The sequence below is a fragment of the Aulonocara sp. 'chitande type north' Nkhata Bay genome, linkage group LG7 (assembly GCF_057382095.1).
Source record: "Aulonocara sp. 'chitande type north' Nkhata Bay isolate Kocher_YH1m ecotype deep benthic linkage group LG7, A_spYH_male_GT1.1, whole genome shotgun sequence".
In the NCBI taxonomy this organism is placed as follows: Eukaryota; Metazoa; Chordata; class Actinopteri; order Cichliformes; family Cichlidae; genus Aulonocara; species Aulonocara sp. 'chitande type north' Nkhata Bay.
The window spans coordinates 43649972-43662183 of NC_141350.1; the positions used below are offsets into that span (position 1 = coordinate 43649972).

General features: G+C 43.2%; 1 protein-coding gene across 2 annotated transcripts; it reads right to left on the reverse strand.

The window, feature by feature from the left end:
• Positions 1 to 833: 833 nt before the first annotated feature.
• On the reverse strand, positions 834 to 9083 carry rnf208 (ring finger protein 208). Of its 2 annotated transcripts, none has more exons than XM_086300567.1 (2): positions 8327 to 9083; positions 834 to 2996 (listed from the first exon to the last, which is right to left on the reverse strand). In XM_086300567.1, the coding sequence occupies exon 2, from the start codon at positions 1974 to 1976 to the stop codon at positions 1200 to 1202; it is 777 nt and encodes a 258-aa protein (XP_086156693.1). In that variant the 5' UTR covers positions 1977 to 2996; positions 8327 to 9083; the 3' UTR covers positions 834 to 1199. The 2 variants fall into 2 exon arrangements, with proteins under 2 accessions (XP_086156693.1, XP_086156692.1); XM_086300566.1 differs by having other exon boundaries at positions 8323 to 9082.
• Positions 9084 to 12212: the final 3129 nt, after the last annotated feature.

The following is a 12212-nucleotide window of genomic DNA, read 5'->3' on the forward strand; positions in this document are numbered from 1 at the left end:
GGTAGGGTCAGAATTTGGTATAATCAACATGAAAACATGGATCCATCTTCACTTGTATGACTGGTTCAGGCTTTTGGTGTCGGTGTAATAGTGTTTTTTCTGTATTGTTACAGAAATACAATACAACCCATCTGAGTATTATTGCTGTCCATCCCCTTATGACCACGGTGTACCTATCTTTTGATGGCTGCTTCCAGCCGGATAATTAACCATGTCCCAAATCTCACACCACCTCAAGGGATTGGCCTCCAGACTCCTGATCTCATTCCAGTAGAACACTTTTAGAAATAAGAAGCTCGTGGATGTGCAGCTGACAAATTTTTAGCAGCTATGTGATGGTATCATGCTAAATGGAACAAAATCTCAGAGAAATGTTTACACCACTTTGTTGAATCTGTACCACAAAGAATAAAGGGTGGTCCAAACCAGTACTAACATGGTATACCTAATAAACCGTCCAGTAAGTTTTTAGGAAACTCAGAACAGACTTGAACCAACTCATTACAGTATGTGGAAGATTTTAACCAACTGCCAAATGTATTGTTCATCAGTTGCTGTTGGACTGTTGAACTTAATGAATCAGCTATTTCAGATTTGGAGTAAATTGATTTTCACTACTTAGAAACTTTAACTATTCAATTTAAGGGTTTCATGGGCTAAAACTGCCTTTAAAATTTCCTTGCTTATCAAAAAGTTTACACTTTTTAATCCAATTTTGGGGTTTTCATCTGAATGCTGTAAGAAACTGGTTTAGCATTCTTTTTTTTGTACTTAAAAGTCAGTATTGTGAGTACCCTATGATTCCCACCCAACAAGTGCAGGCCACACAGAGGTACTTTTTCTCATTTAGATAATCTTTATTCACCTAGGTTGGGGGAGATGGACCTCCCCAGGCATTCCCATGTAAAGAGATGTCAACAAAGACAAACACGTCCAACCAAACGAGAGAGGGTGAACAGGATTCCAGTCCATACATAAAATACATTTATTTACTATTTATTGAACCACCGGCATCCATTAGTCCCACACAGCATCCATCTGTGCTATTAAATATATATAGATAACATCTATGGAGGGCTTTATTTACTGTATGTGTGAGTGAAGGAGGGAATTGGCAGAACAGGCAGAGCTTATAGACGAGGAGTGATGGTGGTGGTGGTAGAGCAGCGTCAAGTCATGCCTGCAGTGTCCGTCCTTGTCTACATGATGCCACAGGAAGACAAGGGGTTGGCAATCTGACAGGTGCAGGCTGACTGGCAGTACTGACGCACAGTCTGGTAGCAGCTGCGGTCGGCGTCCCCGCCCCACTGCACGGGCCCGTTGGGGTCAGAGGGCAAGCGGCTCAGGATGCTGGTGTTGATGGCCAGAGCAGCCAGGCCATAGTCAGTGAACAGCACTGTCTCGCGGCGACACGTGGGGCAGGAGATAAACTTGTACTTGGGACACGACTCGTAGAGGATCTGCAGGCATTCCTCGCACACTGAGTGCAGGCAGGAGAGGATGCGCGGCCGCTTCCCGGCGAAGTTGTATGTGTGGCCACAGGTAGGGCAATCCAGGGGCTCGCAGGGCATTACGGGTCCCGAGGAGGAGGAGGAAGAAGAGGAGGAGGAGGTGGAAGAGGAACGTAGCACGTACTGGTTGACTATGACGTCGTCCATCTTGTAGTGGAACTGGTGGTAGCAGATTTCATTGGCACTGGTTTTTCGCTGCGCCAGGAAGCTCTGTTCCCTGCGCATCACGGGGGCCGGGGGGGACACCATCGGCCTGGGAGACCCTGCTATGTCCAGAGTTAGGTCGCTGCAGGCCTGGTTGACGATGATCTCACCCTCACCTCCACCGTCCCACGCCACTCTGGGGGGCGGGGCATAGCGTGGCTGGGTGACGGGCACAGGACACTCTCTGGGAAACTTCTCAGACTGGATGATCTTGACGGTGTCCATCGGGATGGTCACGGGCTGACGCCTGAGGCAGGACATTCGCACGGTTTTGGAGGTGGGAAAGAGAGGAGCAATGGCTCTTACCAGCGCTAGACAACTCTGCCTGGTTCTGTGCGACGGCAAAAAAGATTAGACTCCTTTTTTGAAGTCAGCCATTAGAGGGGACATGGGGACGGATGGTTCCCTCCATGTTTCCCTCAGAGATCCCCCACACCCTCCCCTTGGTGGGCACTGTTGTCAGCCTGAGTCTTTATGAGGTGGAGACAGATAGGAGAGCTTTGCCAGAGCACCACAATCTGTAGCTCTTATTCTGTCACAGCTAATATGTACAGATGACTTAACAGTCCAGCTTACAGTATCGGACCAGTGTTGACTACTTAAAGGTAGTTTTTTTTTGTTGTTGCTGTTTTAACTCACTTATGCTGATGGTTCTCTGCTGTCTCTGATGGCTATTCACTCACAAGAACTGCTCAGCACAGAGATAAACACTGATAAATAATCTCATATGCACACAGATTCTCACATGTACACATACAGTACAGGTTTAGTGGAGGGTTGGATTACAGGCAGTTCAGAAAGGTCCACGAGGTATTGTCTGAAACAATATCCTGTGCCCTGCTAAGGCTTTAGATATGTTTCTTGCTCAGCCTTGCTTAGCTTCCTGTTTTTGGCTGCGGATGTGTTACACATCAACTTGAGTGTGTGAGAACGAAAGAATAAATTCTTGGTCCAGGTTGGTCAGCTGACCCTGTGTGACCCTTGTAAGCGCCTTGAGGCAACTGTTGTTGTGATTTGGCGCTATATAAATAAAGTTGAATTGAACTGGCTCAGTGATAAGAAGTAGCGAGGAGGCCTTTTATTGGAAGGTGCCATAAAAAAAAAGAAAAGGAAAAAAAGCTGTTGCAATGACTCCTTAAATCTCCAAGGCTCCTGAATTCCTCGGAGGTGGGAGTGAAGGGTGGTTTATTTGGACTTTCAGATAGTCGTCCCAGCTAAGCAGAAAGAGTGGTAACAGTTTGGTGCCTCAGTCCAATAACCGGATTCCTTTTGTCCATCCACCTGTGATCAGAAAGAAAAAGAAAATAGTTTTAGCATTGGTTCTCGAAAAATCCACGGTTGCTTTCTCTAAAATGGTGCCAAATATGTGCGTGTGACCGACCGGAATTTGTTCCGCTCTATCTGTATACTGATTGTTTTTCATTCTGATGACAGAGGATATCACAACAGTTCATTAAGGGGTAAAAAAAATGGTCCTACTTCCTTCTGCATCTTGACATTTGGCTCAGGTGAGTCTCTACAAAGACAGATAAATATCATGTTTCCAGACGCTCTGGGGCACAGCACAGGGAGCATGCCTTCCTGTGACTAAACACAATCAGCACGCTGCCAGGTCTGAAGATCGTGCTGATATCTAATGTGCAATGGCGAAAGAATCACAAACACAGGGCCTGGAATGAGCCTAACAAAGTTACCACTCAGTGTATGCCTTTCTTTATTCTTTTGAGCCTCTATCATTCAGTGTAGTAGACTGCACTAATGTTCTGGTAACACTGCAGCAAGGATTGAAGAAGCACTGAGTCATGAAGTGCCTCAACATAGTAGCAGCCTTCAAAAACACTAGTGTGTACCTATATCTTCTACATAAAGTAAACGGTGCTGGGAACTGGGTGCACCCCCCCCCAGTAAATGTAACTGACATGTATTTTAAGTCATAGCTTGCTACACCGTGTGGTTAGAGCAGGTGATTGTGCCACAAGTTTCAGGCCTACTCTTGTCACTCCTCCTGCTTCCTGTCAACACCCAGCCATCATCTGAGCTGCGTCAGTCCGACTCCAACACGCGTGGGAACAGGTTACAATCAAGCAATGGGGAGCTTGTGTCATACCGCGTGTGGGTTTTTTGCGAGAAAGAACAAATGCACAGATGAATTTTTTTTTAGCTTGACCAAAACAAAAGCTGTCGAAAAGCAGAAGAGGGAGGATGACACATCTTTCATTCTCCGCGTGGCTGTCAGCGGTGATGATTCATTAGAGAGAGAGGGAAAAAAATGAGCAGAGGAGGTGACCTACATGGCGAGGAGGGAAAAAAAAGACAGAGAGAGAGAGAGAGAGAGCACAGCACAGGTCCTGGTTTCTATTTCTGGGTTGTTTATCTATTCACTTCTCAGTGGTTTCCTGCCCCCAACCCCTGCTGCAGATTCACGCTGAATGAGGAAGATGTACGCAGACGGCGGAAGTCTTTAGCTCATTACTCTGCAGCGAGCCATTTTAGGCTTTGTTTCTCCCATTTATCTGCTCTCTATTAATCTCTTGTCATACTTGCACACAGGCATAGGTGTGGGGAAACATCATTCACAATTACACCATCATCCAACACTGCAATGCCACAACACTCCTCCCAAAAACAGCCTTTCTCATCCTCTTGCGCACACAATCAACATTAATAAAATTTGTGCATTTCACAAGGCTCGGTGGTGTTGGCAGTTAAGACAAAGTGCCATCTCATTTTCATTTAAAATCCTTGATTCTTTCAAAAAATATTTACGTGGGAATTCTCAAAGAGATAAACAACAAGAATGTACATGATATAGTTTACAGACTTTTATTTGCGCCTTCTTTTAGACAATGTTAATGCTGTGGGACACGTTTAACCGATTTCACAATTCGTTTAATAATTGGCATAAAACTTTTGTTAAAGACAAAATATTTGTACAATTTTTCTACTAGATATCAAACTTATTTCATGGATTCAGTATATTTAAGGTCAGGTGCAAAGACCAACTTTTTTGCTTTCTATACTTTATTCTTCGATCGTGTCTCTGATGCTTTGTTAATTTCCAGCTTCATGTTTTAATGTTTGGATGTTGTGACAGTAGCTTTACATGATTCAAAGTGTAAAATAATCCTTCTTTATATTATACCAGGCCTTCATGGAACTCTTCCACTGATCCTCTGTCTCTCTCTGTGCTCTTACCCACCCACCCCAGTTAAAGAGGATGTACCTCCATGAGCTAGCTTCTATCAGATATCATTCCTGCTAAAAAAGAGGTCTTTCCTCCCTACTGTCACCAAGTTAGTGGGACTCTTTCTCTAATACTGCAGCGTCTTCGTCTTATAATACAAAGCACCTTGGAATGAGTGTTGTTGTGCGGAGGCATTATATACATATATTTATCAAAAGAAAGCAAAAAAGAAGGTGCCGAAATGAACCATTTGGGCTTCACTTTAATGCCACTGTCACTTTAGGCCCTTCTTTTGACTGGTGGCCCCTCTGCCCCTCTCCAGCAGCAGGTGGGTGGAGCTGATTTGCTAACAGTGAAAGCAGTGTGCTTAACATGACCATATTTAGAATGTGCCCTTTCTTTGACATTATACAGAGCCACTAACAGAAAAACAACCTGAAACAAAAGTTTACAGCAGCCTGAGCCCTGAGCTCATCATTCACAGGGATCCTTTGTACTTATTATTTAAAACTTCAGCTATGTTTGACATGAATAGACACTAATGTAGCATATATACTGTATGAGCGAAAGTAAATAATTTAATAGGTCTACTTTAAATCTCCTTTTGTCCATTTTAGACTGCATTTTACTTAGACAAGTTTTTTCCCTCTAATCTTATAGTCTTATCTACGTTTTCACCAAATGTAGCTTAAAACACAAAATCTGTAGTAGAGCCTTAAAAAGATGAAAACAACAACAACAACAACAACTATTACTATGCACCACAGCAGCACAAATAAACTTTGTCATATGTTCATATAGATAACACAGAAAATATCATTATCTAAAAGTCTGAAATTTCTATTTGGATCAAATGATTATTAATCAAAAAAGATCTTTCATGTCTAGACGGAGCTTGTAAAAATAACTCTGACAATGGCAAGGGTCAATTTGATAAAGTATCTAGACTGCATGAGGATCCTTTGAGCCTGGGGGAGTAGAAGAAGCTAAAATTACCCTCTAATTTGGTGACAGTGTTACAAAAAGGGCTGATAACGGATGCAGATTGCTTGCTGATGGGCCAGCCTTGGCGCAGCCTCCTCCTAACCAACGGAGCCCTCTGCGGTTATGTAAGGAGCTCATCTTCTACCAAGACACCATATTAACAGTGCAAACTGCCCTACACAGCTTTGACACTGTTTGTGTGTGTTTGTGTGTGTACATAGCTGGATCTTCCTGCACAGGAATTATTACACTAATGAAATCATGGCAGGCATTTGACCTCATCATCGCAAGCACGAGGAGGAAAAGCAGAGCTGACCACAGAGATGTTAGAGGAGGCTGCCTCAGCTGCACATTCCTCATACCATTAGAAGACACACAGAGCTGCATTCACATTTCTGACACACACACACACAGCACATTCTCACCAGCATACTCCCCATCACGTACAGGGCACCACCCTTTACATTCCTGGACACACAAACAAACCAGATAACCGGCTGATAACTGCCGCTAAAATTAGGATTTTTAAACGTCACGTATACTTAGTGGTGGATTTATTAACACACATTTACGTAGCGCTCTGCTCTGGTCCTCCTGATCACAGTGGATAGATTCCACCTGTGCACATCGGAGTGCAGGAGAAGGGCACCATGTTCTGAATGAGTCATAGAGACGATGCGCGAGTCTCCATGTCTGTCTGTCTCATTTTCTCAGTGAAAATCTGCCCGTCACCGTTTCTGTCTCCCATATATCTGTCCGGATGGAGAGAGCAGAGGATTGGGTCATCATGCCCCGATACCTCATACCAGTAGTATGTCAAGTATGCCAGCTATGTTGAAATTTGCATCTACATTCGTACCCCGGCTGGTAAAAAAAGCCAAACAAACAAACTTTCCAGTCGGACCCGTGTGAAATATTATGCTCTATTTTGATTGCATAACGTGTGGTGACCTTAGCGGGCACTGAGGGCAAATCCCCAGATTTACTGTATGTTTGCTGGCTGCAGCTTTTCTCTGCAAATTATGGAGTTGCTGATTCGAAAGTATGAGTTACTCCTGTGGTTAATTGTGGTTGCTAATTTATAAAGACAACAGAGCTTTTCTCCTGTTTACATTCCTGTTTTTCTTAATATTTTTAACCCCATTATATGCGACATATAGATGTCTAATTTCCTGGCTTTGGACACTCATTCACTCATAATCCAATAAAGTGCTGTCAAGCTAATAAAATTTAAATGACAGCATTTAAATACATCTCACTGTTATTTGCTGGATTTTTAGGCACATGTTTGTAACCATCCATCTGTCATGTTTACAGTCAGCTGACTGACTGGCTGAATGCAGTCTGATGTTTGTGTTTTTAGATGGGCACAGAGTGCTCCGTGCATGAGCGGCGAGGTGTTGTTTTTAATAATTAAGCACGCTGCCATTCATGGCAGACATCGGCCATTTTCCCTCACAATTTATTACAGCCAAGTGCTCTTTGTTCTCATCTGTGTAGCTCCCACAGCAACATGGCAGAGCCGCACACAGGCAGTAAAATAAAAGCAACAACCTGAATGTCTCATGCCTCACACAGACCTCATACAAGAATTATGGGGGGGGTGAGCTCTTCAACAACAGTGGCTCGATTGACTGAGGCAATTGATTTTTTTTCTCTTTAAAGAGGCTGTCTCGGCACATGTTTAAGGCTGATGGCACTGATGATGCTCCGGAGGGACTAATGTGCGTTGGCCAAAATGTTCGGACTGTGTGAGATGAGCTCGCTTCAGTGTGCTGGTTGCATGTGGGAGGGGTGCGTTCGGGAGCAGCAGTTATGCAATCACAGCATGGTGGTGTACCGCTTTCTCACTGCGGCGCCAATGTATGGCCAATACGGAGATGCTGACAGCTACAGAACAGCGCGTTCCTGCCCCATCCCTGCTACCACTACCCTTCCTCCTCCTGCCCCTGTTGTCCATCCACGCAGAGGTCTGTCAAATGTCAAAACCAGAGACAGGAAAACCTGAATATACTGTTAACACGCAAACTCACACATGCTCAGGCTCTGTTCACAGTTTCCAGACAATGTTTGTTTGTGCTCCGTGCAGATAAATACGCAGGCAGGTGCAGGTCCCATTCTGCAGACGCGCACATGTGTCTCCATTCATACATCCAGGTGGGTGTGTGTGTCTGCAGAACGGATGGCCATGATGCAACACTCACACAAATCCCAGCTTAATGTAACAAAGCAAAAAAATAAATAAAAAAATAAAGCAAAGCCTGTCTATTTCATTCAAGCACAAAGACAAAAAACAAAAAGTGTGTATGTTGCTATGAACGCAACATACACGAGCCACACCTCTCAGAGCCTAAATGTACAGGTCACACAGATAATCCAAGGAGCAACACAGAGCAAAAACCTGAGCGTCTTCACCATGAAGCATACACCGAGCCTCACCTGCCTGTCTACGCAGTTGTCTTGTTTCAGTCCTGTCTCGCGCCACGTTCCTGTCTTTCTGTTTTTGCTGTGATATCTTTCGTTCTGTGAAGGTAAAACCAAACCGTGTGGTCTCTTTGTTCGAGGGAGGACGCTCTCTCTCCTCTCAGTCTTCTTCTTGAAGCATCAGCGACTAGCAGCAGCGAAGGGAGGCATCAACGGGGAAGTAAGATGGAGGAAGCTGCTGCTAGGTGGATACATCACGTCTCTGGGCTGCTTTCATCGACCTCCACATCCCTTGTTTCGTTTCTCTGGAGCCTTTCGTCCTTCACTCCACTAACCCTGTTTCTTCTCCTCTGAGCTGTGGCTGAACGTCTGCCTCCGGTATTCTTTTCTCCATCCCTTTTTTCCTCTTCCTCCTTCAGATGATACAGCTCATTCTGTGCACTGATATGAGCTTCTGTGCTGTGACTCTCATATGTCTCCTTCCCTTTCTTTCTTCCTTTCTTCCTTCCTTTCTTCTGGTTTTCAGGTAAACCTCACTTCTCCTCCCTTCCGTCTCCCCTGCTGTTCTCTCTCTTGGCTCCACTGCCGTTCATCGCTGCTCTTTCTCCTCCTCCGTCTGCTCCCGTCAGTGCACCTCACAGTCACACATGCGCGGTGTTTTCACACATATACACTCTCTCTCTGTGCTTCTGGCTCCCTCCTTATGCATGTGGCTTATTTTGCCTGCCTGCCCCCTTCTCTCTCTCTCTCTCTCTCTCTCTCTCTCTCTCTCTCTCTCTCTCTCTCTCAGACAGACACACACACACACACACACACACACACACACACACACACACACACACACACACACACACAGGCCTCTCTTTTCCTCCTGTTCACTCTCTCGCTGCAGCACACACTGCAGTGCCTCTGCAGCCAGCATCACGTTTTCTGGTTGTCAGAGAGAAAAAAAAACAGCCAATGAGGAGCAGAACCACACTCCCACCCCCACTCTCATACCCCCATCTAAGCACACAAACGCATATTTACACACAGGCGCACACGATGCCTTTTCAGATATGAAAGCACCAGAAGCTATGAATCATACTTTACATGCACAGACTGAAATGAATGGTTCAGTGCACCAGCTGGGCACAGGAAGCTGGTATAAACAGATCTGTAATCTACAGAGTACAGCTGATACACGAGATGAGAAAACAAAAGACAAACTGACCCACTGATGTACTGCATACCTGACTGGAAACTCTGGAAAAACAAATCAGTCACTGCACGTCAGTTTACAGGCTCTATAAACACAAACTGGAGCAGGGTGATGTTATTTGTATTAATTCTTCTTTAAGACTTTTAATTAGATTTTTTCAAAGCTAAATCTGAGACTGCAGACTTTTCTGTAAATTCACTCAAAAACTTAAATGCACTATCCTAAGCCCTGGACCCACATAAGCAGGGATGTTGCATAATAAGTTTCTATCTGCTCAAGCTTTCATGCTGACCAATAGATAATCCTCAGATCAAAGTAGGAAAAGACAGCATGTGAATTTTCTATTAAAGCAATAAGGGTTTGCTTACATAATGTGGGAATCAAATGCATAATATATTTGACAACTCTGCATACCAATTAGCTCCCTCTTAGCATATTTTTTAGCATTTGCCTCAGGTAACGATTCATGTTTGAAATCATGAAGAATGTCCAACATTCATGGTGCCTGCTATAGATACAGGACTACACCATTCACAAAGACAGTCACATTTAATAGCTGGATTTTAAAAGTCTAAAAACTGCAGTACAACTGCAGAATAAAATAACTCTTCAACTGCTGACTACAGTAAATCAATGCTGCTGCATAAATCTGACCCAAATGTGAATCGAAACAGTTCAGTGACTAACTCGAAGATATTTTCAGCAGAATTTTTCATGTAGCATTGTCTCCCTGAAGGCAGCATGCTGTAGGGAAAAAAAAGGAGGCCCACTCCCCGTACCTTACCTTACCTTAGAGGCCATGAATCACCTGGCTTTATACGGAGCTGGAGGGAGTGCATGTGAAATCTGTGGCTTTCTGCTGAGGGCTAGACAGGATGTCTGGAGAGCGCTCAAGGCTAAAGTTAAACTATCTGCTCATTAATATCTGAAGCTGAAGGTAAGCTGGCTGCTTGATGAAATGTCTGATTTCCCATTACACACGTGTCAAAAAATATTGCGCAATACACGCTGTTACCAGCACCAATGAGAGGTAATTTATTTTAATAGCTACTAAGTAATTATATCTTATCAATTAATTAGCACCTCGGTTATTTTTATTTACTGGTGCATGCCCATGCTACAGTAATGTTTGGTTTGTTTATGAGCTGAAATGATGATTGTTATAAGGCATAGGTGCACAAATACAAAAAAGTAGGTCATTTGAGACCATGGCTAGGTGGTTGCTATGCAACATGATGAGGTTAAGTAACACAGGGCCTGTAATTCGGCTTTTCTGGTTATAGATGAAGTGTTGCTGTCTTGAAATTAAAGTGACAGGATGCTTTCATAAGGTGTCGGAGGTGCAAAAAGGAGAAAACAGGTAATTTTTGCTGTTGCCAGGTGGCTGCCAAGTACCTGCTGGTGTTATGTATAATCAGAGGTGGCCCATAAAAAACAAAGCGTTTTTTTAAGAGTATCATACTAATATCAGGTTTAAAACAATATTAATTGGAAGGAATATAAACTTTATTTCATCCCAGAGAAAGCAGAGAAAAGCAAAGGGCGTAAAAGAAATCTAGCTGTATTTGCTGTTACCTGCATTGTAAAAGAGTGACTTAGCCTTAGCACCCACAGAGAAAAAAGAGTAAAATCAATTACTAAAGTTAAAGTGGGATTTGGCAGGTAGGGGGCAACATGGGGAACAGAATTATTTAGAAATAAGTCACAATAATTTGCATTGTGGGTGCAAGTACAGTTTCTGTACTGAGTGGTGCCTATATAAAGCTTGTATGAAGTTGATATTCAGTGGATGAATTTAATCAGTATCATCACCTTAATAAAATTATGTCTGCTAAACTTAACGTAGCCTCACACAGACCATGAACACCACAGCTCATCTACATCTGTCCAATATAGCAGCTATAAACAGCACTGCACACCATCCAGTGTAGCCAGGAATAAACTGCCTGGTATTTTTAAGTAACCCTTTAATAACACAAAGTCAGTATAACTTTTATATGTTTCACACTATGAAAAAAACATAACTTTAGGAACATATAATGCATAGGTCCATCATCTGTCCATCATGTGTATTTGTATTGATGTTAAAATTCTCCTCCCTCTTTAATTTCATTGTGTCAGATGAAACTAATTTGTTTGTGACAGGAAAGAAGTAATAACTCCTTTTGAAGAAAGGAGAAAGAAAAACCTTTGAAGCATTTTTAAACTGACTTGATTGTTGGTTCTGTACATGCAGGTTTTGACCATTGAAATTCACAGTTAAATTTAATAATACTTGTTTTTCAAATGCATAAGAAGAGGTGGGCGTGAAATGATGTCGTTCCTGGTACAACAGCTCTGATTTGTTTGGGAACACAGAACTGAAATAATTTTATATAAGCATGAAAGATGAAAATTGTTTCTCCTGATGATTTTGTAGTTTTGTTTAGAAAGTAGGATATCATCCAGCACACACATCAAACTCATTAGAAAGCACTTCCACTGGTGTCAGTTTACAGTCAAATGAGTGCTGGGTGCGAATACAGCCAGTGCCACACCAATTACACAATTAAACTGGACGTGTAATATCACATGTCATGTTAAACCCCAACCCCAATCTTCTGCCACCAGATGGCGCCTGTGTCTAAGCCACCTTTGTCTTCTCCTGCGTTCTTCCTCCTGTGTCAAACGCTGATTGGGATCTTTACAGAACAACAAATATGTG

Coding starts and splice junctions, on each gene's coding strand:
- rnf208 (XM_086300567.1), bottom strand. CDS start 1,976: ATGTCCTGCCTCAGGCGTCAGCCCGTGACCATCCCGATGGACACCGTC.